We start from the raw sequence: 26,878 nt of genomic DNA, 5'->3' as shown, positions 1-26,878 counted from the left end.
ATGATCGTCTCGGTCTTGACCTCTTCCTCGGGGCAGGAGTACATCCTCGACAGAGCATCTGGTTTACCATTCTGTGAACCGGGGCGGAAGGTCATGGTAAAATTAAATCTGGCTGGGAACAACGCCCACCTCGCTTGTCTAGGATTGAGCCGTTGAGCAGTACGGATATAGGCCAGATTCTTGTGGTCTGTGAACACCAAAAACGGGGTCTCCGAGCCCTCCAGCCAGTGCCTCCATTCTTGTAGTGCCAACGCCACGGCGAGTAGCTCTCTATTGCCAATGTCATAATTACGTTCAGCAGGAGTCAGGCGGCGTGAGAAGAAGGCACAGGGGTGCAGCCTCTGGTCGGTGGTGGCGCGCTGGGAGAGCACAGCCCCCACGCCGGAGTCAGATGCGTCAACCTCGACAACAAATTGAGAGGATATGTTAGGATGGATAAGAACAGGTGCAGAGGTGAAAAAAGACTTGAGTTTCTCAAAAGCAGACTGAGTCTCTGAGGTCCACAAAAAGGGAAGCTTAATGGAAGTTAGTTTCGTTAATGGTTCCGCTACTCGACTAAATTTACGAATAAAACGACGATAAAAATTAGCGAAACCTAGAAACCTTTGAAGGAGCTTTCTAGAAGTGGGTGTGGGCCAATCAACCACTGCCTGGATCTTCGCCGGATCTGCTCGGAGTTGACCCCTCTCAACAATAAAACCCAAAAAAGGAACATACCGTATTTTCCGCACTATAAGGCGCACCTAAAAACCACAATTTTTCTCAAAAGCTGACAGTGCGCCTTATAACCCGGTGCGCTTTATTACGATTCATTTTCATAAAGTTTCGGTCTCGCAACTTCGGTAAACAGCCGCCATCTTTTTTCCCGGTAGAACAGGAAGCGCTTCTTCTTCTACGCAAGCAACCGCCAAGGAAAGCACCCGCCCCCATAGAACAGGAAGCGCTTCACCCGCCCCCATAGAACAGGAAGCGCTTCACCCGCCCCCGGAAGAAGAAGAAAAAACGCGCGGATATCACCGTACGTTTCATTTCCTGTTTACATCTGTAAAGACCACAAAATGGCTCCTACTACGCGACAAGGATCCGGTTCATAAAAAGACGCAATCTCTCCATCCGCACACGGATTACTACCGTATTTCACAGCAACTGATATTCCTGTGAACTGCACTGTGGAACGGGAGCACGTACGGTGAATATTCGCACCACAGGGAATGAGAAGTCATCCTTCACTGTGGTTCTAGCTTGCCATGCTAACTTCCTCCCATGGTGATATTCAAAAGGAAGACCTTGCCAAAAGAGACCTTTCCAGCCGGCGTCATCATAAAAGCTAACTCGAAGGGATGGATGGATGAAGAAAAGATGAGCGAGTGGTTAAGGGAAGTTTACGCGAAGAGGCCGGGTGGCTTTTTTCACACAGCTCCGAAGGCGAACACACCTTCACTAAGACGGGCAGATAGCGCCGGTCGACATACGCCAACATCTGCCAGTGGATCGTAAATGCCTGGGCAGATATTTCGGTCACAACTGTGGTCCGAGCTTTCCGGAAGGCAGGATTCACAGAACTGCTGCACAACAACAGCGACACTGAATCCGATGACTTCGACGAGGCGGAGCCGGCCATTTTTGGATCCCACGCTTGCGCAACTTTTCAATTCGGACACCGAAGACGAAGAATTCGAAGGATTTACGAATGAAGAATAACTTCAGAAGGTGAGCGCTATGTTTATTTTGTGTGTTGTGACATTAACGTTCGAGCAACATTATGTTGCTATTTATTGCTCTACACCATTTTGAAGTTTACTATGTTTGTGATTGCACATTTGCGTACATTTTGGGACAGAGTTGTTAGAACGCTGGTTTTCAATATATTATTAAAGTTTGACTGAACTATCTGACTGTTTTTTTGACATTCACTTTAGCGCAGCGTTTTTTTGACATTCACTTTAGCGCAGCGTAGGCGCGGCTTATAGTCCGGGGCGGCTTATTGGTGGACAAAATTATGAAATATGTAATTCATAGAAGGTGCGGCTAATAATCCGGTGCGCCTTATAGTGCGGAAAATACGGTACTCAGAATAAAAAACACATTTCTCAGCTTTGACATACAGACGATTTTCAAGAAGGCGTTGGAGCACTAAGCGAACATGCTGGACGTGTAGTTCAGGGGTAGGCGAGAAAATGAGGATATGGTCTAAATAAACTACCACAAAACGGTCGAGCATGTCGCGCAGGACATCATTTATGAGGCCCTGAAAAACGGCAGGAGCATTGGTGAGGCCGAAAGGCATGACCAGGTATTCAAAATGTCCTAGCGGTGTGTTGAAAGCAGTTTTCCATTCATCTCCATGCTTAATTCTAACTAAATGGTAAGCATTGCGGAGGTCCAATTTGGTGATATGTCTAGCAGTGTGTAGTGGGTTGAAAGTTGAGTCGAGAAGCGGGAGCGGATATTTATTCTTAACAGTAATATTATTGAGGGCACGGTAATCGATGCAGGGGCGAAGTGTCTTGTCCTTCTTTTCCACAAAAAAGAACCCGGCAGCTAGTGGAGAGTTGGATGGGCGGATAAGACCAGATGCAAGTGAAGTGGTGATATAGTCCTCTAGAGAATGTCTTTCGTGTCGAGAAATGTTGTATAGTCGCGAAGAAGGGAGTGTAGCACCAGGAAGGAGATCAATACCACAATCGTAGGGGCGGTGTGGCGGTAACGACAAAGCTCGATCTTTGCTAAAAACTTCTTTAAGGTCGTGGTAAGCAATGGGCAAAAACCGACAAATCAATGACTTCCTAGAGGCGACCTTGTGCGAGGGCATGCGGACCTCAGACAATGTAAATGACAAAAAATTCCCCAATTAATTATTGTAGCTTTGGCCCAGTCAATATGGGGATTGTGTTTAGCTAGCCAGGTAAGCCCAAGCACAACCGGAGCAGAACAATGACTAGAAAAATGATTGATTCAAAATGGTTCCCAGATAATTGAAGAGATAACGGAAGGGTCTGATGGATAACGCTCGCCAGGTGGCCTCCATCGAGGGATCGGACAACTCTAGGTTTATGTAACTTAGCAACGGGTATGGAATAACGCTTAATTACAGACTCATCGATGAAATTATCGTCAGAACCAGAATCAACAAGAGCCCTAATGTCCAATTTCTGGTCCATATCCCAGGCTAGCGTACACGATAGTTGAAGTCTGGACAGTGTCTGACCTGTAGCGGACAGTAGAGGGGCAGGGTCGGTCGCTGGAGGATGTGACGCTGGAACAGGGCGAGATGGCGAAGCTTGAGTGCGCAAAGGTGGCGACGCTTGAGTGTGCATGGCGACGCTTGAGTGCGCAGAGGTGGCGGCGCTTGTGTGCGCAGAGGTGGCGGAGCTTGAGTGCGCAGAGGTGGCGACGCTTGAGTGCGCAGAGATGGCGGCGCTTGAGTGCGTAGAGGTGGCGGCGCTTGTGTGCGCAGAGGTGGCGGCGCTTGTGTGCGCAGAGGTGGCGGCGCTTGAGTGCGCAGAGGTGGCGACGCTTGTGTGCGCAGAGGTGGCGGCGCTTGAGTGCGGCGGCGAACAGGACGATGAGGACAGTGGGAGAGGCGATGCTCCACTTCTCCGCAATATAAACACAGCTGGAGGCGAAGGCGACGATCCCTCTCAGCTGGAGATAGACGATTACCTCCGAGCAGCATGGGTTCCTCTTCATGTGATATCGGCAGGGCATCGACACTGGGTATCGGTGCGAATGTTTGACGCGCTCCATGGCCACTCCCACTACGCGTCGAAGTGCAGAGTCCCTGGCGTCGGAACCTCTCTCTCTCCCAGTCAACGAGGTGATTTTCAACCCTCCCCGCCAGAGCGACAAGCTCGTCGAGGTTGTCGGGAGTCTTGAGCGGGATCATGTGTTTCCGGACTCGATCAGCCAGACCGAGGGAGAAGACGTCCACCAATGCGGAAGTGGGCCATCCGCTCTCAGCAGCGAGCCTTCGGAATTCGAAGGCGAAGTCCGTGACGCTGCGCTCACCTTGCTGGAGACGAAGTAATGACCGTGCTGCCTCACGTCCTGGTCTTTCGCGCTGGAAAATGTTCTCCATGGCTTTGGCAAAAGCGGCATACGAGGCACACACAGAAGATTGACGCCCCCATTCCGCGGTGGCCCAGGCGGAAGCCCGGCCACTCATATGGGACATGACAAAAGCCACACGAGCTCTCTCAGTGTAAAAAGAAGTTGGCAATAGTTAAAAAAAAATCTCACACTGGGTGAGGAAAGACCGCACGTCACCTGACTCGTCGGAGAAACGCTCGGGCTTGGAGAGTGGTGGACACGTAGCAGGAGGGGTGTCGTCAGGCAACGGAATATCTGCGAGTCGAGGATGGCTCAGCGGAACTGCTGGGTTGGCGGTGGGGGAAGTCATCGACTGCAGCGCGGTGAGTACGCTTCCCAGCTTTGTCTCCAAGATATTTATGCAAGCATCTTGGCGTTCCGCCATGGCTTTGACGCCAGCCCTAAGCACGCCAAATTGTTCTTCCTGTTGGCCTAGAGTTCTTCTGACCGGGTCGATCTCTGCGAGGTCCATGATGTGGCCGGTTATTATGTTAAGAACTGGTCAAGGGGGTGACCCCGGGATGCAGAAACGGGAGGCAAGTTTGAATAACAAAAAGTGAATACATTTAATAAGTCCAAAAAGTGTAACAAAAAGCGATGGGGCAGAAATGCACACCATGAATATTAACTAAAACAGGTTCCTCAGTGGTCGACAAGGGAAAAAACCAGGGCGTACTCAGCACAGCATAATGTCCTTGCTGCCTCAAGGAGGCTGGGAAACAAACACAACAAAGTTAGAAATAACAGGACTAAGGAAAAATAACGTACCAGGACTGACGAGGCGAAGTAGGCGCATGCACGTGGGAGGTGCAGGATAAAATAACCGGCAAGACCCAGCTGTGGGTGACGAGCTTAAATACTCCTCTGAAGAAATAGGTTGCAGGTGTGCCTTAGTGTCCGCCCCTCGCTGGAGACTAATGAGCTGAGGAAACACATCACAATAAAAGAGAAGGCAGGGAAATAAAAACACAACAGTGTCACTATTAAAAAGTGTAGTGTCACTATCATAGAGTGGAGTGTCACTATTATAAAGTGTAGTGTCACTATCGTAAAATGCATTGTCACTATCGTAACATGTAGTGTCACTATTATAAAGTGTAGTGTCACTATCATAAAATGTATTGTCACTATCATAAAATGTAGTGTCACTATTATAAAGTGTAGTGTCACTATCTTAAAATGCAGTGTCACTATCATAAAATGTCGTGTCACTATAATAAAGTGTATTTTCACTATCCTAAAATGCATTGCCACTATCATAAACTGTACTGTCAATATCATAAAATGTAGTGTCACTATCACAAAGCTAGACACACTACATGTATGTTTAAAAAAGTAGAGACATTACTAGTGTTTTGAGGACAAGACATCACGCCAATAACAATAAGAGAGCAGAGTTGCTATAGTAATAGACACTTAGCACATACTTCTTAAACATTACAGACATATGTAGCTTAAACAAAAATGATTTTGGAATGTCCCCATTTGATCTTTTTTTAAAAGGAAAATGTCACTGTGGTACAAATAGTAATATTTGGAGTCTGAATGCAAGACTAAGCAGATACTTCAAGTGAGCTGCCACCAAGCTGACAGCTGCCAAGACAAAACAGATGCATAGATTGCCTTAGTCTGTGGCAAACCTTTGTTAAAACTGATGTCATTCCATGGAATCTATTGATAGTTTGCAGACTATCATTTCTCTTCATGTTAATGAAAATAGAGTGTGTCCCTTGACCGTGCAATATGTAACACATAGTTTTGTCTGCAAATACGGGACAATTCTGTTTTTTAAGGGACGGTTGGCAACCTTAATCGTATATCATCTAGTTAAAAAACTGGGAATAGAATTCCCAAGAAAACAATTACTTGTCTATGTGATGGAAGGGTTTGTTGACAGAAAGGAATTACATTTGTTTCTAGTATTCTGTTTCAAAAACAACTATTGACACTTTGTGTCTTTTTCAGAAACATGAAGAAACTTCAGAAGTGTGGCTTTCCAAACAGGTAACCTGCTGCCTTTATTCTACACTCACTTGTTACAGCCTGGAACATGTTGCTAGCAAATGACATACAGCAAATAATACATTTTATGACATATGAATGATGTAGATATGAAAAAAGAAAGACTTTGAAGTTACTGTAGATGTGAAAATGTATGTTTCTCTAATATCGGCAGGTGTAATCAAAATCAGAATCAGGCGTATTGGCCTAGTCCTAGTATGTTTAACACACAAGGAATTTGACTTGGTAGACTGTGATCTCTGTTCACTGCAAAACTGCTAGTTCAGTGAATTTTAAAAGGGGAACTTCACTTTTTTTGGAAATTTGCCTATTATTCGCAATCATTAAACAATGTTAAAGGTGATAAAAAACACTTAAAAGATGCGGCTAATGGTAGTCACCGTTGTAGCCTCTGAAGCCCTCTAAAAAAACTTCAAAAACCTTCAGCAACATTTTTATACACAGTGAAAGTATATATATATATATATATATATATATATATATATATTATGGAGTAAAAGACACGTTCATAACAATATGTAATATGTTCAATATTTACCGTATTTTGATCATTTTAATCATTCAATCATTTTTTTTCCCCGCACGTTGATTTGTGTTTTCATAGCAGTACACGTCTGACTTTTCCTAATCAAGCACAAATGTGTTTTCTAATCATGGCAGATTTGGTAATAGGCAACAAAGACGACTATTTTTGGACAACTGAGGATTTGCAACCTTATACTTTTGAAACTAAACATACTGCTGCTTATAGAAGCCAGCATCAAGGAAGAGTGAGACGTTGGAGCAGATGGAAGCCGGGAGAGGGAGATGAAAGCGATTTTGACGCTATAAATATGGAATTTGAAGCCAAGCTATTTCGACATAAATGGATTGCTTACCTAAAATCAACAAGAAACGTCCCCGGCCAGCTGGACCAGACGAACAACTGTCCATTGATTGAGCCACTTAAATATCTATCATGATACATGCAGCATGCCATGCATGTTTGTACAATTACAGTACATGCACTGTCTGGCTAGCTGTATAGAAACAAAACATGAAATAATACTTTACAGATACTGTAATATGATTGTTCATGTTTTTCAATCCGTACAAAATGATGTCGTATCGCAGTGTTGTGCATTACAAACTCAAACGTGTTTTGTGTTGTTGTAGGAGCTAGCTTGTCTCTTGCCGTAGTTAGCTTTTACAGCTAATACCGAAGCACGCTGATGTCTTACTACGCTAGAAAAACAGTTCCTCAGTGTTCGCTCTTACAATAACAATAGAATAGAATAGAATAGAAGTACTTTATTGATCCCTGGGGGAAATTCAATGTCACTACAGCTTGGTTATTATAGGGTTTGTCTTCTTGTCTCTCATAATGATTGTGAACAATAGGCAAAATTCCCCAAAAACGCTGTTTCCCCGAGTGTTAGTGTTCTAATGCTGCTAAGTCCGTCACTTCATTCTTTCCTTTTATAAAATTATTTATGACATTTTCTTCTTTTGGTCCCTTCAATTTTTTTCACATTTACAGTAGTGAAGGGGGTCATTTGTTCCCATTCTTGGGTGGATCTGACATGAGAGTAAAGAGGGGGTTAATCATTTTGCAATGCAGTCTGCTGAAAATTTGGAATAGCCACAAAACACATTTAACATATTCAACACTCTATTGCCATTTGGCGGCTAAAGTGAAAAGTGTACCCCACCCAATTTGTCACGTTTCATGTGTTAGGTAAACTGTGATGAATGGGGCCATATGACTCCCCTTCCCACTGTACACTTCTATATATATATATATATATATATATATATATATATATATATATATATATATATATATATATATATATATATATATATACTCCGGAGTATAAGTCGCACCGGCCGAAAATGCATAATAAAGAAGGAAAAAAACATATATAAGTCGCACTGGAGTATAAGTCGCATTTTTTGGGGAAATTTATTTGATAAAACCCAACACCAAGAATAGACATTTGAAAGGCAATTTAAAATAAATATAGAATAGTGAACAACAGGCTGAATAAGTGTACGTTATATGACGCATAAATAACCAACTGAGAATGTGCCTGGTATGTTAACGTGACATATGGTAAGAGTCATTCAAATAACTATAACATGTAGAACATGCTATACGTTTACCAAACAATCTGTCACTCCTAATCGCTAAATCCGATGAAATCTTATACATCTAGTCTCTTACGTGAATGAGCTAAATAATATTATTTGATATTTTACGGTAATGTGTTAATAATTTAAAATATAAGTCGCACCCCTTGCCAAACTATGAAAAAAATTGCGACTTATAGTCCGAAAAATACGGTATATATATATATATATATAATGTGTATATATGTATATATATGTATGTATATATAATATACAGGTCAAAAGTTTGGACACACCTTCCCCTCATTCAATGTGTTTTCTTTATTTTCATGACTATTTACATTGTAGATTGTCACTGAAGGCATCAAAACTATGAATGAACACATGTGGAGTTATGTACTTAACAAAAAAAGGTGAAATAACTGAAAACATGATTTGTATTCTAGTTTCTTCAAAATAGCCACCCTTTGCTCTGATTACTGCTTTGCACACTCTTGACATTCTCTCAATGAGCTTCAAGCACACCTGTGAAGTGAAAACCATTTCAGGTGACTACCTCTTGAAACTTGATGCCGGGTTGAAGCAGGATCCCGCGGCTCCTTACCCTGCTTCCGTAACTTCTCTTTGGTACCATCCGTCCTCCCTGTCCAGAATCTGTACATTTTTGTTCTCAAAGAAGTGCTGTTTTTCCCTGAGGTTCAGGTAGACAGCTGAGTCTTGGCCTGAAGAGTTTGCCCGTCTATGCTGTGACATGCGTCGGCTTAGTGTTTGTTTTGTTTCCCCAATATATGAATCAGTGCATTCATCATTACACTGGATAGCATACACCAGATTTTTTTTGTGGATGTGGGGTGTCCGGACTTTAAGAAGCACCAGTCTCTGTCCCAGGATGTTGTCTGGTTTGAAGTGTACTGGGATGTTGTGTTGGTTCAAAATACAGGAAAAACACGCACTTTCAAAAAAACTTAATAAAACAAAAATAAAGAGCTGCATGGCAAAAAGTTTACTTAAGGAAAAAGCAAGGCCAGCAACACTCGTGTACGTCTAATAATTTTAATACAAACCACGCAGACACTACCAAAATTCTGAGTTTCTCAGGTAGACCTGATACATATGGAATGACAATATTTTTGCTTTTTTCTTCTCATCCACTCTGTTCTTCTTATAATCTTGAACTGGATGCACTTTACACAAACGACCAGCTGGAGTAACCACATGTTTTGAGGGCTTCCCTCAAATGCCTATGCTCCTCTCTTTTGCCTGTGGGCTGTTAGGAACATTATCAGCTCTGTGTCGTAGGGTTCTGTTAACGCCCAGTTTGTGTTCCAGTGGGTGGTGTAAGTCAAAAAGTAGGAATTGATCGGTGTGTGTGGGGTTTTGGTAAACCACGACATGGACGCCCCTGTTTTCTCCAATGTGGACATCACAGTCCAAAAAAGGTGAAATGTCTTCTAAGAAAAAACAAAACAATCCAGTTGCGATCGATTGAATGCTCTGAGATGACAATTACCTGGATGAATGAGAACATTCATAAAAAGGATTAACAGTCACTTTAAAGTCTCCACATGTATATGGACTTTGCTAGGAGCATCTGTTTTTTGCTTTTTATTCAACACTGGTACAATATGTGTGGCCCATTCACTCTTCATCTTATATAGGACGCCTGTTTGCTCCAAATATTGCAGCACTTCCTCCACTAATGGGTGGATTACATATGGTACCGGTCTGGCGTAGTGAAATTTAAAGTACACTCTCTCATCAACTTCAATCACCCCCTACAGTTTCCCTATCTCCTTCCCATAAAGGTCATTGAAGGTATCCACAATTTATGACAGTGTCTCTGGTGCATTAAAGTGTCCTTGCACTGACCTAAACAAAGTCTTGATTGTGCACCAATCTTATTAGACTTTTCTAAGCCACTCGCGACCAAGCATTTTTAAGTACATACAGTTGTGGTCAAAAGTTTACATACACTTGTAAATAACATAATGTAATGGCTGTCTCGAGTTTCCAATAATTTCTACAACTCTTATTTTTTTGTGATAGAGTGATTGGAGCACACACTTGTTTGTCACAAAAAACATTCATGAAGTTTGGTTCTTTTATGAATTTATTATGGGTCTACTGAAAATGTGACCAAATCTGCTGGGTCAAAAGTATACATACAGCAATGTTAATATTTGGTTACATGTCCCTTGGCAAGTTTCACTGCAATAAGGTGCTTTTGTTAGCCATCCACAAGCTTCTGGCAAGCATCTGGCAAGCTTCTCGTTGAATTTTTGACCACTACTCTTGACAAAATTGGTGCAGTTCAGCTAAATTTGTTGTTTTTCTGACATGGACTTGTTTCTTCAGCATTGTCCACACGTTTAAGTCAGGACTTTGGGAATGCCATTCTTAAAACTTCATTGTAGCCTGATTTAGCCATTCCTTTACCACTTTTGACGTGTGTTTGGGGTCATTGTCCTGTTGGATCACCCAACTGCGACCAAGACCCAACCTCCGGGCTGATAATTTTATGTTGTCCCATTTACTCTTATTGCAGTGAAACTTGCCAAGGGACATGTAACCAAATATTAACATTGCTGTATGTATACTTTTGACCCAGCAGATTTGGTCACATTTTCAGTAGACCCATAATAAATTCATAAAAGAACCAAACTTCATGAATGTTTTTTGTGACCAACAAGTGTGTGCTCCAATCACCCTATTACAAAAAAGTGAGAGTTGTAGAAATTATTGGAAACTCAAGACAGCCATGACATTGTGTTCTTTACAAGTGTATGTAAACTTTTGACCACGACTGTACATGTTCATTATCTGTTATTTGTCTTTGTAGGTAACTGTCACTTTAATATTTGGGAGGCAGTTTTTATCCAATATATGTTTTGAGACAAATTCTGGTTGGCTTCAGAGGAATGTGTGACAACAGTGTTTTGTAGTTATCGACCGAGATAACGAATGAGGCTAAGCTAGTGTTCAACTCCATTTTTAGTGCCATGTCCGCCACTTGTGATGTGATCCATATTATCTGACAATCATCTGTCTCCTCAACACTGTGGGGCAGATTGCTGAGTCAGCCTCCTCTTTAGAAGTGCTTTCTTTCATTTTTTGGAATTTGTATTTTCTTTGGGACATTTCATATGCTTTTGTTTGTTTGTCCTTTTCCTCAGTTTTGGTCATTTTCTGATCTTTACCAGCTTCATGCACTCTTTATATGTGACCCTGTTTTCCGTATTTATGCCATTTTTGTCTTTAAGTCAGCAGTGTCATGTGACGTATTTCTACAACGGTATAATTCCTTTCCTTCCTTACTATTCAGTGACATTTCGTTAGTAGCATATTCCAATGTGTTTTTGCCGTTTTCATTGAAACTGCAATGTTGAGAATTTGTTCATTTGTTACGTTTTTTTCACATTGGAGTCTCTTCGGTATGGTCATACTGTGCATGCCACACACCAACCTGTGCCTCTGTAACGACGGACCAGCCGGAGTGATGGGGCCATGTGTACGTTGGTAAATCTCACTCCCAGCCATATTCAAAGAACAATGATGGCTGTCGAAATGATCGCTCAGGTTTTTAGTTTGGTGGTTAGCATGCTCGCCTCTCATGTAGATGACCAGGGTCTGTGCCACATGCAGAATGAAAAAGTTCGTGCTGTGTTAGTGAGGTTGAGTCTTTTTTTTTTCCCCCTTTGGTTTGTTATGGTTGGAGGGAGTTGACGGTACAGACACAAGGGGGCAATATAGCTCTATGATTTATTATATATATATCCAATATATGTAATAATCAAACAATAATAATATAAACTAAACAAGAGAATGGAGTGTGACTAATCCACGAAGGGTGTATTTGTGTTTGACTATGTGTGTAATTAATTGTTGTGTATTACTGTGATGTGTTGGGCGAGAGGAGGAACAAGGCAGGAAGGCAGTCTGTGGGGCAGGCAGATGATCCAGGGCAAGAGAGAGGCGTCAGAGTCCGTGTCCATGCGAGCGGTCGATGATCGAGGGTGGCAGTCCAAAGTCCAAAAGGAAAGTCGAGGTGCACAGCTCGATCACGCGGGGACGAAGGCAGATTGCTGGAGAGGACGACAAGGAAGAACAATGAAACACGAAGGGGAAAACGTAGAGAGAGAGAGAGAGCATAAAGCTGGGTTATCGGCTTACGGTACAGAAGACTAAGTTCCGGCGAGGACCTTTGGGTCCACTGGTCTAAATACCGCTCGCCCTCATCAGTCCCAGGTGTGTTGATTGCTGATCGCCCACAGCCTTGCCGGCATGTGGGCGTGATGCGGTCAGTGCTAGCTGGGGCGTGTCTCAGCGCGCTGCCAGAGGAGGTGCTGGCAGACCCAGCTGCCGGGGAAAAGCGGGATCGAGCCCGCGCCGTGACATGGTTCCTCTTATTAACTGACACAGGTTCTTTAACTCTCAGCGCGACTTTCTTGTGTCTTAGTACTCTAGACACAAGAAAGTCGCACTGAGAACCAAATGGAGGTCTGATTTACTGCACTTGGCTGTGTGTATCTGGTCCCAGATTATCATGGAGTGCGCCACGCAGCCTGGGAAACTTGAAATCCCTGATTTTTGGCAAGTGGTGTTGATGTAACTGTTATTGAACGTTGACAACAAGCATGATTTTATCTTAACTTCCATGACGTCATATTTTATAACTGATTATTTAAATGAAAGAAAATAATCTTAAAATCTTTACAAAATCTCAAACCATTATCATGTGGCCCCCCATAGTTGTTGCGGCCCTAAACAACCACAGTAAACTGGCGCTGCTTGAGGCACAATGGATTTATGGATGGATCTTTATTGTCATTGCACAAGTACTTCAATGATGAGTCACCACACGATGCCCTGTAAAAGATGCGAAAAAGGTAGACGCTGGGGGAGGATGAGTAAAAAAAACAAAATCTCATACTGGGCCCCTGAGGGGGCCTGATAAAAAAAAAACTCCATTGCAAAGCACATATACATATTATAACATACAACTCGAGACGTGCAACAAGGGGTGAGTGCGTGGCCATCCGTCCCGAAGATGCCAGCCACTACGGGTGCTGCTTCGTCCATTATACCACGTGGGGTGAAGCACCGAAGGCGTGGCGTGTATTTTTCGTGGATATATGTGCATGCGTAACCCTGCAGCGTGTTTTTGCTCCGCAACTATGGTGCTCTCGCAAGCACTAGTCCAAAGTCAACAACAACAGGTGTGTGTCCATAAGTAGCAGGAGAGGAGTTTGTTGTGTTTTTGCTGCACTGTCCATCGGGAGAGTCTCAAAACCAGGAAAACAATCCAAGTTACAATGTTTGTGTTTGCAAGCGAACATAAAATTTGCTTTTCACTCTTGTCCATTTCTGGTCCTCAAATTCATCCTGCAGGGCAGACGGTCCAATGTTATCCAAAATCACAAGAGTGTTCAGTTCTGCCCACATCCACTTTGAAAGCTGCCAGCATCTTCCAATTTGTCGACAAAGCAGAGCAATGCTTACTCCAATCAGCAGATGCTATGTTGTCATAATTTCGAATAGGTAGATATCTCGTCCTCGACTGAAAGGGTCGCCAGGCACGCGGCACTCCTTCTCCTCCCAAGAGTCCGTCGTGTGTCCAGAAACAACCGACAGACTGGTTCCCCCAAACCCAGGATCTTGTCAATTTCGTTAAGAGGCTAGGTAATCAATTCCATTGTTTGAATTTGGAGAGCAGTCCAAAAAGAGGCAAACAAGAAAGTTAAAATAAGACAAAACAAAGAAGCAGGCAGGAGAGAAAAGGAAAAGGAAGTAGAGCTGGGCGATATGGCCTTTTATTAATATCTCGATATTTTTAGGCCATGCCACGATACACGATATACATCGCGATATTTTGCCTTAGCCTTGAATGAACACTTGATGCATATAATCACAGCAGTATGATGATTCTGTGTCTACATTAAAACATCCTTTTTCATACTTCATTAATATATGTTCATTTTAAACTTTCATGCAGAGAGGAAAATCACAACTAAGTCAATTTAGCAAAAGTGTATTTATTAAACAGTTATTCAGCAGTGGCACACACATTCATGTCATTTCCAAAACAGAAAGTGCAAGATTGTCAAAGACATTTTAAAACAACTTATTAGTGCACTTTTGTGCATGATGTCCTCAAGATGACATATGAAAACAACACTAAATTAAAGTGTACTTTTTGTACAGAACGCCACTACAATAGTTAAAAACAAATAAAGTGCACTTTTGTGCATGATGTCACACAAGATATTTCAATAAGTGTCACATAAAAATTAGCTGCATATCAAATAGTATATGTCATACAGTGTTGATGTGGAAATGGTTGCTTCGGCATTTTGTGGGTGTGGCACCGAACGTAGATGTTGACATGCGGAGTTTGAAGCACTTTTCATTCTCTAGCGGGTGACTTTTCAAATGATGCTACATATTTTAGTAGCAACGCTTTTGCTGCATAATTGTTCAACATATTCCCACATGAAGCCAAACCACCGCCGGACGTGGCTGTTTTTCTTAGGAATTAATTCCTCCTCCATTTGTTACCAGATTCACATCTTCTCTCTCTCGTATTACCACCCGCACCACATTGTTAGCATCACAGCTAATGTTACCATGTAGCTAATGTTACATGTACCATGTACCTCTGCTTCGCGGGAGCGTGTGACGTTGCACACGTGACGTATGTAAGAAGGTGCGCTTGTTTTAAGTCTCTGTGAGAAGGAGAGACAAGATACAGGGAGAAACGCATGCAGTTTAATGCCCGCAGCTAAAAGCAACTGCGTGAGAACATATACTCGAATATCACGATATAGTCATTTTCTATATCGCAGAGACAAACCCGCGATATAACGAGTATATCGATATATCGAGTATATCGATATATCGCCCAGCCCTAAAAGGAAGCATTCTCCCCTGATGACTGCCAATGAGAAAAGATACAAAATATTAAAAGATGCGATACAATGTTGCAATATTGGGATATTAAGATGAACGGTGTTCCTTTGCCACTTCGCAGTTCACTTACTGCAGTTTCAGTGCATCGCAGATTTCAAAGTACCAATGAGTGCGTTAATTTTTGAGTACCTATTTAGGTTTTCATGTTAAAATGATGTAGCTTTTAAAGTGTATGAAGTGTTTAAGAGCATATAAAGCAGTGGTCCCCAAACTACGGCCCGCAGGCCTGATCCGGCCCCCCAGCATCCAAAATCCGGCCCAAGGGAAGTCCCAAGTTACATTTTTATTTTTTTAATTTATTTATTAAATTTTTAAATGTTTCCTTTCTAATCCATTTTCTACCGCTTGTTACTCTCGGTGTCTCCTAGCCGCTCAGGCAAATCATATTGTCTAAAAATGAATTTTCCCATCAATAACGTGACAATGTTAAATGTTGATGAACATCAACATTTGATGTTAAATGACAAAACGGATTATAAAGACAATGTATATATGTATATATACACACATATATATATATATGTATATGTATATGTATATATATATATATATATATATATATATATATATATATATATATTAGGGATGTCCCGATCCAGGTTTTTGCACTTCCGATCCGATACCAATATTGTTTTTGCACTTCCGATCCGATACCGATACTGACCGATACCGATACTGACCGATAATGGCCTATCCGAGCATGTATTAAAATTTAAAGTTATTTAGCCTACTTAGTTGTCAGAATCATGTTGAAAAGGCTTTTAGTACTCTTGATAACAACTAGCCAGCTGAATTAGGGGAGTTTGAATAATACACAATGGTTGGTAACAAGAAACTGACCTGTTTATTCAAGGATAAACACAAAATAGACAAAATTATACATGACAAACAGAAATGGCATCATTGAAACTAGGGCTGGGCGATATGGCCTTTTTTTAATATTGCGATATTTTAAGGCCATATTGCGATACACGATATATATCTCGATATTTTGCCTTAGCCTTGAATGAACACTTGATGCATATAATCACAGCAGTATGATGATTCTATGTGTTTTGATTGATTGATTGAGACTTTTATTAGTAGGTTGCACAGTGAAGTACATATTCCGTACAATTGACCACTAAATGGTAACACCCCAATACGTTTTTCCAGATGATACAGATATATACTATCAGATATATACTATCATCATAATACAGTCATCACACAAGATTATTTACATTATTTATAATCCGGGGTGTGGAGGGGGGCGCCGGATGTAAGTGTCAAAAAGACAACTAAAAGAGTTTGATATGAGAATAAATCTAAAGTTAAAATATAGGGTAGAAATGCACCCATTTGCAGGAAATGTAGTCTTGATTTTCAAAATTTTCTTTCAAGGCTTGCATGTCTGCATTAAAACATTCTTCTTCATACTGCATTAATATATGCTACTTTTAAACTTTCATGCAGAGAGGGAAATCACAACTAAAAAAAATCACTATTTTTTTCATACGGTGTTGACGTGGAAATGTTTGCCTCGGCGATGGTGTGGACGTGTGGCACCGAATGGAGATAAGCGTCTCGACAGACCTTACAATATTTGAACAATGATGACGAAAACTGTTTTCTCTGTCGTGTCCGTGTGTTGAAAATTGTTATGCGCTTATTTTTTTATTTGATTTTGTGCGTGGCATAGATTTGCCGTGCGCAGAAGACGCTTGAGCAGGCGCGCACCTTAGCGGCTGCGCTAGCATCACAGCTAACGTTAGCCATGCTGCTACCTCGCTCTCTGCTGGGAGAGGGCGTATACGTATGTGACGTATGACGTGACAGTATGTGACGTGTGTAATAAGGTGCGCTCGCTGTCTGTAAGAGGGAGACACAGGAAAGAGTGAGAAGAGCCTGTCGTGTAATGCCAGCAGCTAAAAGCAACTGCGTTAGAATCCACAGACCTGTGGATGTGCTGAAGGTGTGCTGGAAAATGCGGAACGGAGCATAGGGAACAGCAGAAAAGTGGAATGTATTATTTAAATCGGTGCGTTGGAAAACACGGACCGGAATTTTTTTTTTAACTGGATCTGGATCGGCATTTTCCCATGCCTTGCCGATACGCATTTTTTTGCGAATATCGGCGGCCGATCCGATCCAAATATCGGATCGGGACATCCCTAATATATATATATATATATATATATATATATATATATATATATATATATATATATATATATATATATATATATGTATATATATATATATATATATATATATATATATATATATGTATATATGTATATATATATATATATACATACAGCCTGGCCCCCGGCCAAATTTTTTTAACCCAATGCGGCCCCCGAGTCAAAAAGTTTGGGGACCCCTGATATAAAGTGTTTATAAGTGTGTCTGAAACCTCTGTGGAATGTTTATAAAGACTTTAAATGCCTATAATATTCATATGAATCATAAAATAGTGTCCCTACTTTGCGGAAATTCACCTCTGGAATGGAACATACTTCCACAGTAGGTACCACTGTATTTTTGCCTCATCCTTCACTTTTAGTGGGAATGAAGAATGCGTGCAGAATGCATTACCGACCTGATAAGACATGAACAATTTGAAAGGGAAAGAGATGATACAATAGTATCTGCTTACAGATGCTACCTGGTGGTCGTTTGAGCACAGTGTAACTAGTCCCGGATAACCCCACTCTTTAATGCTTCAGTCACACGTAGGATTTTCACAGACATTAGGCAAAAATACAGTGTTACCTACTGTATTTGAAGTAAAATAACAATGTCAACTTTATTGATATAACATCTATCTACAAACAGGAGCTTTAGAGATGTTGTCTTTAAATAGGTCTTTGTTTTCTGCAGAACCAAGAACCAGTGTTCTCCAAAGACGGAAAACGATTCTTCTTGACTGTTCCAGTTAAACAAGGCGGGCGTGGAGAGTTTCTTCACATTGCTATGTTCACCACACAGGTACTTCATTGTTTTCAATTGAGTAACATGCGACTGCAGGATAATGTGATTGGTTTGTGGTTTCTGTGTGTCCTATGAGTGACTAGCGACTAATCTTTCTTTCTCACAAAATCATCAAGTTACGTTTTATTCAGATTGAGACAATTCACAACACACCTTATCTCACATCACTTTACATATGGAGCAGGTCTACCAACACAGTTCTTCGTAGGGTTGTCACATTACCAGAATTTCAGTAGTCAATATGGATGTCAATAAATTTCCACAACTCTTGATACTTATTCAATACCAACATAAAAATACAAACAACTAAACCCATGTACTTTTAAATTCACTACGCGATTGAAATGTTTTTCAAAATGTCAAGAATTTATAATCACTGTGCTTCAACATCCTTATGCACAGAATTTAAATTGCGGTATCAGATGCTAAGAGGTAATTATACATTTTAAAAAGAACAACTGTGTTCTATAACCTGCCGGTACATCAAAACAAACAATATTGTGCTTAGAATTATGATCATAAATAACAGCAATTGACAACTATTTTACATTCTAAAAAGAACAGCAGTGGTGTTGAGCCTTCAAGTATATATAACAAACACCTAAGGTCACCATGTTATTTGTAACAAAATAGGCCAAAACATATAATTATAGACAATCTTTGTGTTTGTATCTGTTTCGAGTATCAACATTTAGGGCCTTTTTCTCATTAGGTTATGTATTTCTTCTCTATTTTTGCTGGGTTTTTTTTGCATTTATTTTATTTCTACAATGTGCAACAGGCCAATAAAAAGACATGCGCTCAGCAAATGGCCCACGGGCCACACCTTGCCTTCTTCGTTAAATAGGTAAAGCAGCACTTATGATAGTGATAAAGGTTGAGTTGCACGCTTCTGGAGGTTTTCTGCACACTGTGGTAATGTAAACCCCCTTGGCCTGAGGTGGCAGATTTCCACTCTCACTCGCACTGCAAATACTTTTGTGACTGCTTATATTTGATTAGCGAATTCATGTATGAGACAAGATACACCTTTCTTTCAGTTTTAATATACACCTCTACTCTAAATATAGTGACAAAGTGGCTAAGTGCATCACAGATCATTTATGCCATGTCCTTTTCTCTGGCAAACCAGGTGTGTATGAGGCCTTGTTGTAAAGCAAAAGCACCAAATTCACATTTGTGTCAGGCTTGTACAAATAAATAGATAAATAAAAACACTATCTAATCTTTTTGAGACAGTATGCATTCTTTTTTGGCGTCAACTCAGTGCTCACGCACTGGAAATTTTGAAATATTTTTTGTGTGTTGGTATCGATTTGGTATCATACATTTAATACTTATAACAACCCCCAGTCTTTAGGCAGTAACATTGCGCTGTCTTGGAAGTCACTGAAGTCAATAGCTATTCAACTACTCAGTCTCCTAAATGCTGTGGTTTCAATTGGGGAATTGAATATCAGCCACTAGAGGGATCTCCACTGCACTGCTCCATTAGGTCTGGTTCTGGTCAGTTCTTGTCAATCCAGGTGGCCAACTGACAGCCACATCTGTTGACCCCTGCTGGAATATATTTTCATTTCAGAGCAACCCTGCAGGTCAAAAATATCTATGATAAAATTTATGTAATTCGCTTATATCTTGGATCTTTTAGTAACTACCCACAGTGACAAAAAAAATGGCAGCTCAGTTGCCAGAATTTTACAGTAAAATTTAGGGAAGTTTTTGTGTTGTTTTTACAAAAATTACTGTTATTTTTATGGTAAAATTATTGCGACTGAGCTGCCAGTTATTTTACAGTAAAATCTGCTGATTCTTTTTTTACAGTTCAGTTTGGGTTCACGGACTACCAAGGTAACTGACTCAGAGTTTACCTTACATCTCTTTCTGGAATGGAAAACCGTGAATTTCCCTAAGTTCAAGGTTTATGTACTCAGAGTTTTCACTTAGCCAGCTTTCTGGAATAACCCAGTGACAAAGGTCAACCTTGGTGGAATCCAACCCTCATTGGAAGCAAATCGGATTCATATGACACATGTTCTACTAAGTCATGTCTGCATAACGCAGGGTAAATAACAGAGGTGGGACCAAGTCATTGCTTTGCAAGTCACAAGTAAGTCTCAAGTCTCGAGTCAAGTCCCGAGTCAAGACAGGGCAAGTCCGAGTCAAGTCCAAAGTCAAGACTGGAAAGTGTCAAGTCAAGTCCCAAGTCCTGCATTTTGAGTTTCGAGTCCTTTCAAGTCATTTAACCACAGACTAATATATTTACACAGATTGTGTATGCTTTTAAAACGTTGTATTTATTTATTAAAACAAGTGCATTTGAAATTGCAGGGAAAAAGATAGTGCTGACATTGCACTTCAAAATAGCACTATTAACCAGTCATTTTAAACATGTAACTCATTCCTTTACAGAATAAACACATTTGAAAAAAACAAGTGCAACTGTACTTATTTGCACAAAAGTGTTAATATTGTATTTCCATGGCATATTGCATTGTAACTAGTTCCACAGCAGTTTCTATCCTGTTCTTACCTTATCTCATTGATCTCATCTCATACTGTATGTGTGTTTATGTGTGCGTACACATGAAAAACATAACAAATATATGAACATAACAAAGAACAGAGTTGTACTTTTTAGATGTCAGGACCCTATGCAATATGTACACATATTCTTAATATAGTATACATTTTAACTGACCTTTATTTGACTATGTTTGTCTTTTTGTAGGTGGCTAAAATACGCGGTGCTGCTGACTGCCATCTAACGTTACGTTACTGTGTGTGATACATTGACTAACGTAATGTTACTGTGTGTGATACATTGACTAACGTAACGTTATGTATAGGTACCTCATGAAACCCTGCTTAAAAAAAAATCACTTGACAAAAAGTATGAATAAGGTAGCAAACTGCAGTGGACGCAACAGATTGCCGTGTTTGCAATGACGTTATAACCATAGACATCTTATAAGTAGACGCAGCATTGGTTGCTGTGACGTGAGCAATTTGCCCGCCATCTTGAAGTGCTGATGAGGAGCCGGCGAGCAGCCTAAACTGACAGTTGAAAGGTAGAAAACAAAGATGGTGTTCAGCATTTTCCTGCTCAAATGAGCGGACTGTTGAAAATAGGAATCGGGGGATTACTTTTCACAAGTAAGATTTAACATTAACGTACTATTGGTTGTATTTTATGAAAATAATATTACCACAGAGTTGAGAAGGATCAAAGATCTTCAATATTTGTATGTGAAAATCACAAAGAAATCTTCTGGGGGAGGATGACCCCCCTACAGGAGTTTGGTTTACAAACTTTCATCCCCACCTAAAACAAAATTCACCAGCCACTACTGATTATGATGCATTCTCATTTTAGGCAAAGTATAAGACAATACTTTCTTAACAGTATAGTTGTAACCAGGAATCAGTCTTCAAGTAACAATATTCAAATACTAACATTGTTGGGTTAAACAGAATTTGGTTTTATTCTGAATCCAGTGAAACAGATTGGTGGTTTTAGCTGATATGAAGACTTTCAGGTGTTTATATATGTTTAAGTATTTGGCAGACGCTTTTATCCAAAGCGACTTACATAAAATAATACATATAAAACAATCACTGCAAACATTATCATTTAAGGGAAGAATGTAATAGAAAATATCAATACAAAGTGTCAAGACAGAATAAACTCTCTGCTGCTGAAGCAACAGAGATACAGTCTATAGGTCCCTAAGATATATAGATATCTAATGTATTCATACATTGTTTATGTAGGATACACGCATATGTATATATAACCTAATCATATTGTTTCTTCAACTTAAAAATAGCTTATCGTTTTTTTTCCCCTTCTCTGGGATTATATTCCCAGTTTTGATCTCGGACGTCTGGTCACTTATAGCGTATAAGAATATTATATTACTGTTAAGCAAACTATGAATAATAAAACACGCCAAAACATGTGTCTGTTACACACGTATGACAAAAAAGGTGGTGAAAATCAGTGGTATTCAGTGAGGTAAAATGAATTAAATGCGCTGACAGTTCATTGCTCCTGCCAAATGAATTGCACTGAGTGGAGCGGATCACCACTCCAAGATGGCGGCCACGCGCCTCGTCTGCGCCAGTAGGCAGTAGCGCTCTATGCTGCGTCTACTTATAAGATGTCTATGGTTATAACGTTAGCAGTGAGTTTGCAGCCTCACTGATTTAACTACACAGCAAATAAAAGTCACGTTACTTAGCCAATAAACGTTATCTTACCCTTCTTTGTGCAACTTCAAATGTCGAACGAAGTTGGAAGTTGTTGCGTCTCCGTCTGTAATATTCGAACTGCGTGATTTGCATACGGCAATTCGTTTTTTGTTGACCAAGTCGTAGTTTTTATACCCGAACGAAACCAACTTTAACATAATTGTTTATCACTGGCACGTTGTTGGACCAACTCTTGTTCATTGGTTGTCCTGCAATTTGATTGGATGAATGCTGTGTGATGAAAACAACGTAGTTCTAATTTGATTGGCTGTTGTACTGACAGCACACCAGCTGACAGGAATAACACGCTGATAGACAGACGAAGAAAATGAAAAATACCGAGCGCTCCCAAATAACTTTTTAAGCTTTGGATTTTGGGGAAAGTGGCAAGTCATGTCAAGTCATGTCAAGTCAAAAGGCTCAAGTCCAAGTGAAGTCACAAGTCATTGATGTTAAAGTCTAAGTCGAGTTGCAAGTCTCTTCACATTTTGTCAAGTCGAGTCTAAAGTCATCAAATTCATGACTCGAGTCTGACTCGAGTCCAAGTCATGTGACTCGAGTCCACACCTCTGGTAAATAATGAAGTACTTGAAATCGTAACATGTTTATTTCCATCTCCATCAGTTCCGAGCAGATCAAAATGAAGTACGACATTTAACATCAGGAAACTGGGAAGTGACAAAGATCCTTGGCTATGACGGAAAAACCGACAATCTGTAAGTTGGTATAATGAATGTAGCAATAAAAAAAATGGTTTTGGTTGATTGTTGATTTTATTTACAGGGGGAAAAAAAGTATGAGGAAGTTCTTTCTAAAAAAATATGATTTTGTTGTCTTTTCTAGTTATTTTCTCAGTACGGAAGGTTCACCACAAAGGCGACAACTCTACAGGTTTGTATCGATTAGATGCAATTTTTTATTTTTTGATAACACAGGAAGTTCTCTATTTATGTGTGAGGGTATACATACGGCTTGTACAGTATATGAATATAATATTGATAGTAATCATATTTTAAATGTGCTGATCTGCTGTATGAGCTGAATTAGTCATCATTCCCATATAGATTTGCATGAATAGAATTTATCAGTAACTTAAAATGTTCATTTTGCTTGGATGTTATGTATACTGTAGGTACAAATTCTGAGTGCAATGTTTCACTCTAGTATTGCCCTAATCTTGATCTAAAATTTGTTTTATGTTCTCTTTCAGTGTTAAAACTGTAGGATTGTTCCCACGATGGTGTTTAACATGTGAGCTCAATAAAGCCCACTGTATGTATTTCGATGCTGCCCTGAGCCCCACGTACCAGCACATCATCCTGCACTGTAAAGGTATTGTCAGCTTTTCTTCTACAATGTCTGTGTTATGATTGCTTGGACAGAAAATTCCTCTTACTGAATTACAATTAATTTTTTCTGGCTGTTCCAAATACGTACAGTAGTTCAGCTTTCTTGTCAACCACTTGCTTTCTTCAATATTTACGGAAGTATTTACATTTTCAACAAGAATGACATAATTTCCAAAAACAGCTTTCAGGTAGGTGAGGGATTTGTTCTTTAAAAAGAGATTTAAAGCATTATTCTACGGTTGAGTATGATTGCCTGGCAGCATGACCACACGAAACAGAGATGGCAGGTTAAGTGCAGGAAAAAAAAGGTATTTTAATTAAGACTCGGCTGGAAAAAATCCAAAGGCATACATTGATTAACATAAATTAATTAACCAGTGTCACAGATTAACCCTCCTGATTAGTGATTAGGAACACGTAAAGCCACCTAATCACTATTCAAAAGTAGGTGGTGAGAAGCAGTGCCCAAGCCAGAGGTAAAGTAGCTGAGAATGAGGACAGGCAGGGAGTGGAACAAAAATTAAGAGCGCTGGTCAGGGAAGAATACCAAAAACATTTTGCGCAGACAGACATTACATAACAGTACCGTTATCATCATTTGTTCAGTGTTAAATGTTACAGAAAAAATGAGATTGTATTATTAAACAATTTAACATTTATTACCACATGAACACACACAAAAGTACAGAAACTTGGTGCCGTTGACTGCCGGTATCGATTCCCAGGTAACGGGTATTGGTACCGTATGTGAAAGATACACATCCTTAGTGTATTCACACTAACACTTGCCAGTGTCCTCACAACTTACACATGTTCTTTGTGCTGGGGATACAACTTCAGCTTGTTAGCATCCAAAAGAGCACAAAGCTGTGTTTCTCCTTAAATGCTTCAATTACGGTACATATATTTGTTTAAAATGAAAGAAATCACAAAATTCCAAGGCTCCAAATGCCTTTAGGGCTTGACGTCATGGTTTTCCTGTCATAGTATCTCACCCAAAAACTATTCATTTTTAAAATCCAATTTTAGAAATGAGAGGAATAGAATGAAGGCAATCATAAACTCTATGGTTTATAATTACTTTCAGGTAATAATATTTTTGCTACAAGCGGCTTATTCAGTGAAGGATGACTCTTCACATTGTTTTTGTGTATTTAATTTATATTGACAGAGGAGAGTGCTTCATGCTCAGGAGCGTTTGGCCTTTGGCGCAATTATTTATTGGACTATAAACATGTTTGTTTCTCTCTAAGGCAGTCAAATGGAGGGAAAGCTGCTTGTTTTTATTCGGCCAAGCTCAGCAAAACACCTGTTTTCATCAGGATAAACAAGCTGCTAGAATTCATACGAGGCTTCTATAGGCAGAATGTTTCATACAGGTACATAAGTAACGCATTTCAGGGGTTAAGGAGTTCAAAGCATATAGAACGTGTCAAGGTCATCCTGTAGGTATAAAACAGAATAGTTGGAATTAGTTCAGTTCAGTTTAGTTCAAGTTCAGTTTATTTCGAACATGCATACGATACAATGTAATGCATCACATATTTCCAGTTGTTTCATTCAGCATGTCCGAAAAGGAGTAGGAATAAGCTGAGCTTATTTAATCCTACCCCATAGCAATTGTATCCCATTTCCTTGTTGTCTGTAACAGAACAGTGAATATATAAGTCATGAATAAATAATAGACCATAGTAAGCGAACAAATACTAAATACATAAATAATCCTTATCTCAAAAAAAAAAGGTTCAAGATGTTCATTATAATTATTTTTCTGTGTACTTTGTAAACACTTGTACTTTGAACTGTCTCTTAAACTGAATCATATTGATGCTTTGTTTGATTTCTTTGTTTAATCCATTCCATAATGTAATTCCACATCCGGATATGAATTAAAAAAATAGGGTTGTCAAACGTATTGATACTTCGATATTTGTACTCATAAAGAATGATAATGGAAGTGTGTCAGTGTAGCCGAAATGAAGGCAAAGGTAGGTATAGTACCCAAAAATGATACTCAAGTAAGAGTACCATTACTTTAGACTCAAGTAAAAGTAGAAAGTAGTCATCAAAATAATTACTTGAGTAAGAGTAAATAAATATTCTGTGAAAAACTACACAAGTATTGAGTATTTTGTGAGAAACCTCTGATTTGTTTATTTATTTTGTAATGGGTCTTGGACTACAGTTGTAGTTGATGTGAGCATGCATGTGTAAAACATAAACATGACATACAATTTGCTGCAGCATGTTTTCTTGAGTTATAAGTGGAATTCTTGTAGGCTGAAATGTCAAAATTTCTACTGACACAGATGACAGCACATGATGTTAATGTTCTTTGTACTAGTTTGAAAGTAGTCATTGAAGGTTTGTGCTGCCTTGTCTGACGTCACTTTTTGCAGTCAGTACGTTTCTATGTACTAAATTAGTCTGTGTGCCTCTTGTACATTAGGGGATGATTGTGGTCATTTCAGCTTGTTAGCTATGTGGAAATGTAAATACAGTAGAAAAAGAGAATGCTACATACTAATAAGCTAGTGCTAGTAACTTTCAAGCTCCGGATCAAAGAGATTTAGTACAAATGTTCACTGCTATTTAGTGTTGTTGGTGATATTTTACACTTAATTGACACTTGTGGTTATTAGAATCATCAGAGACATACAAAAAGATTGTTATTTTAGTCAACTGTGCTAGGTTTCTGCTTCCCAGTTGTCTCAAACTGGTGTCATGTCACATTAAATTGTCTTCTTTTGGGCCCATTCTGACACTTGCTAAACAAATAGGTTTCTATTTTATCATACCACTGGCCAGTGTTAATTTTGATAGTGTTTTTCATTTAGTCATAGTCTTTTGACGAAAATGTATCTTAGTTATAGTCATATTTGGTCATGTAAATTCATTTAGTTTTATTCTAGATTTAGCCGACTACATTCCTCAACATTTTAGTCGACTAAAATTACATTAAAACGGATAAACGGAAGAAGATGGATGGATGAATGAAAATATAAATTATAACAGACAATGCATCTTCGAGTTGTCTTAAAAGCACTTTTATCAAGTATTTATTATTGCAGAGCATCTCAAAAACTAAATTCACAAGACCTGCATTTCAT

The 26,878-nt window shown here is 39.8% G+C and overlaps 1 protein-coding gene across 2 annotated transcripts in view; it reads left to right on the top strand.

The window, feature by feature from the left end:
* LOC133574259 (inactive dipeptidyl peptidase 10-like) overlaps window positions 1–26,878 on the top strand; it is a 389,479-nt gene that overhangs the window by 317,392 nt on the left and 45,209 nt on the right. For both annotated transcript variants that reach the window (XM_061926362.1, XM_061926361.1), the window contains exons 12-16: window positions 6,055–6,093; window positions 18,055–18,162; window positions 23,044–23,135; window positions 23,263–23,310; window positions 23,630–23,751. In XM_061926362.1, coding sequence (XP_061782346.1) covers window positions 6,055–6,093; window positions 18,055–18,162; window positions 23,044–23,135; window positions 23,263–23,310; window positions 23,630–23,751 — 409 coding nt within the window. The remainder of the gene's footprint in view (window positions 1–6,054; window positions 6,094–18,054; window positions 18,163–23,043; window positions 23,136–23,262; window positions 23,311–23,629; window positions 23,752–26,878) is intronic.

Source organism: Nerophis lumbriciformis, linkage group LG31 (genome assembly GCF_033978685.3).
Source record: "Nerophis lumbriciformis linkage group LG31, RoL_Nlum_v2.1, whole genome shotgun sequence".
NCBI classification, from domain to species: Eukaryota; Metazoa; Chordata; class Actinopteri; order Syngnathiformes; family Syngnathidae; genus Nerophis; species Nerophis lumbriciformis.
The sequence above is the reverse complement of the archived record's forward strand: the minus strand, read 5'-3'. Positions and strand labels throughout refer to the sequence as shown.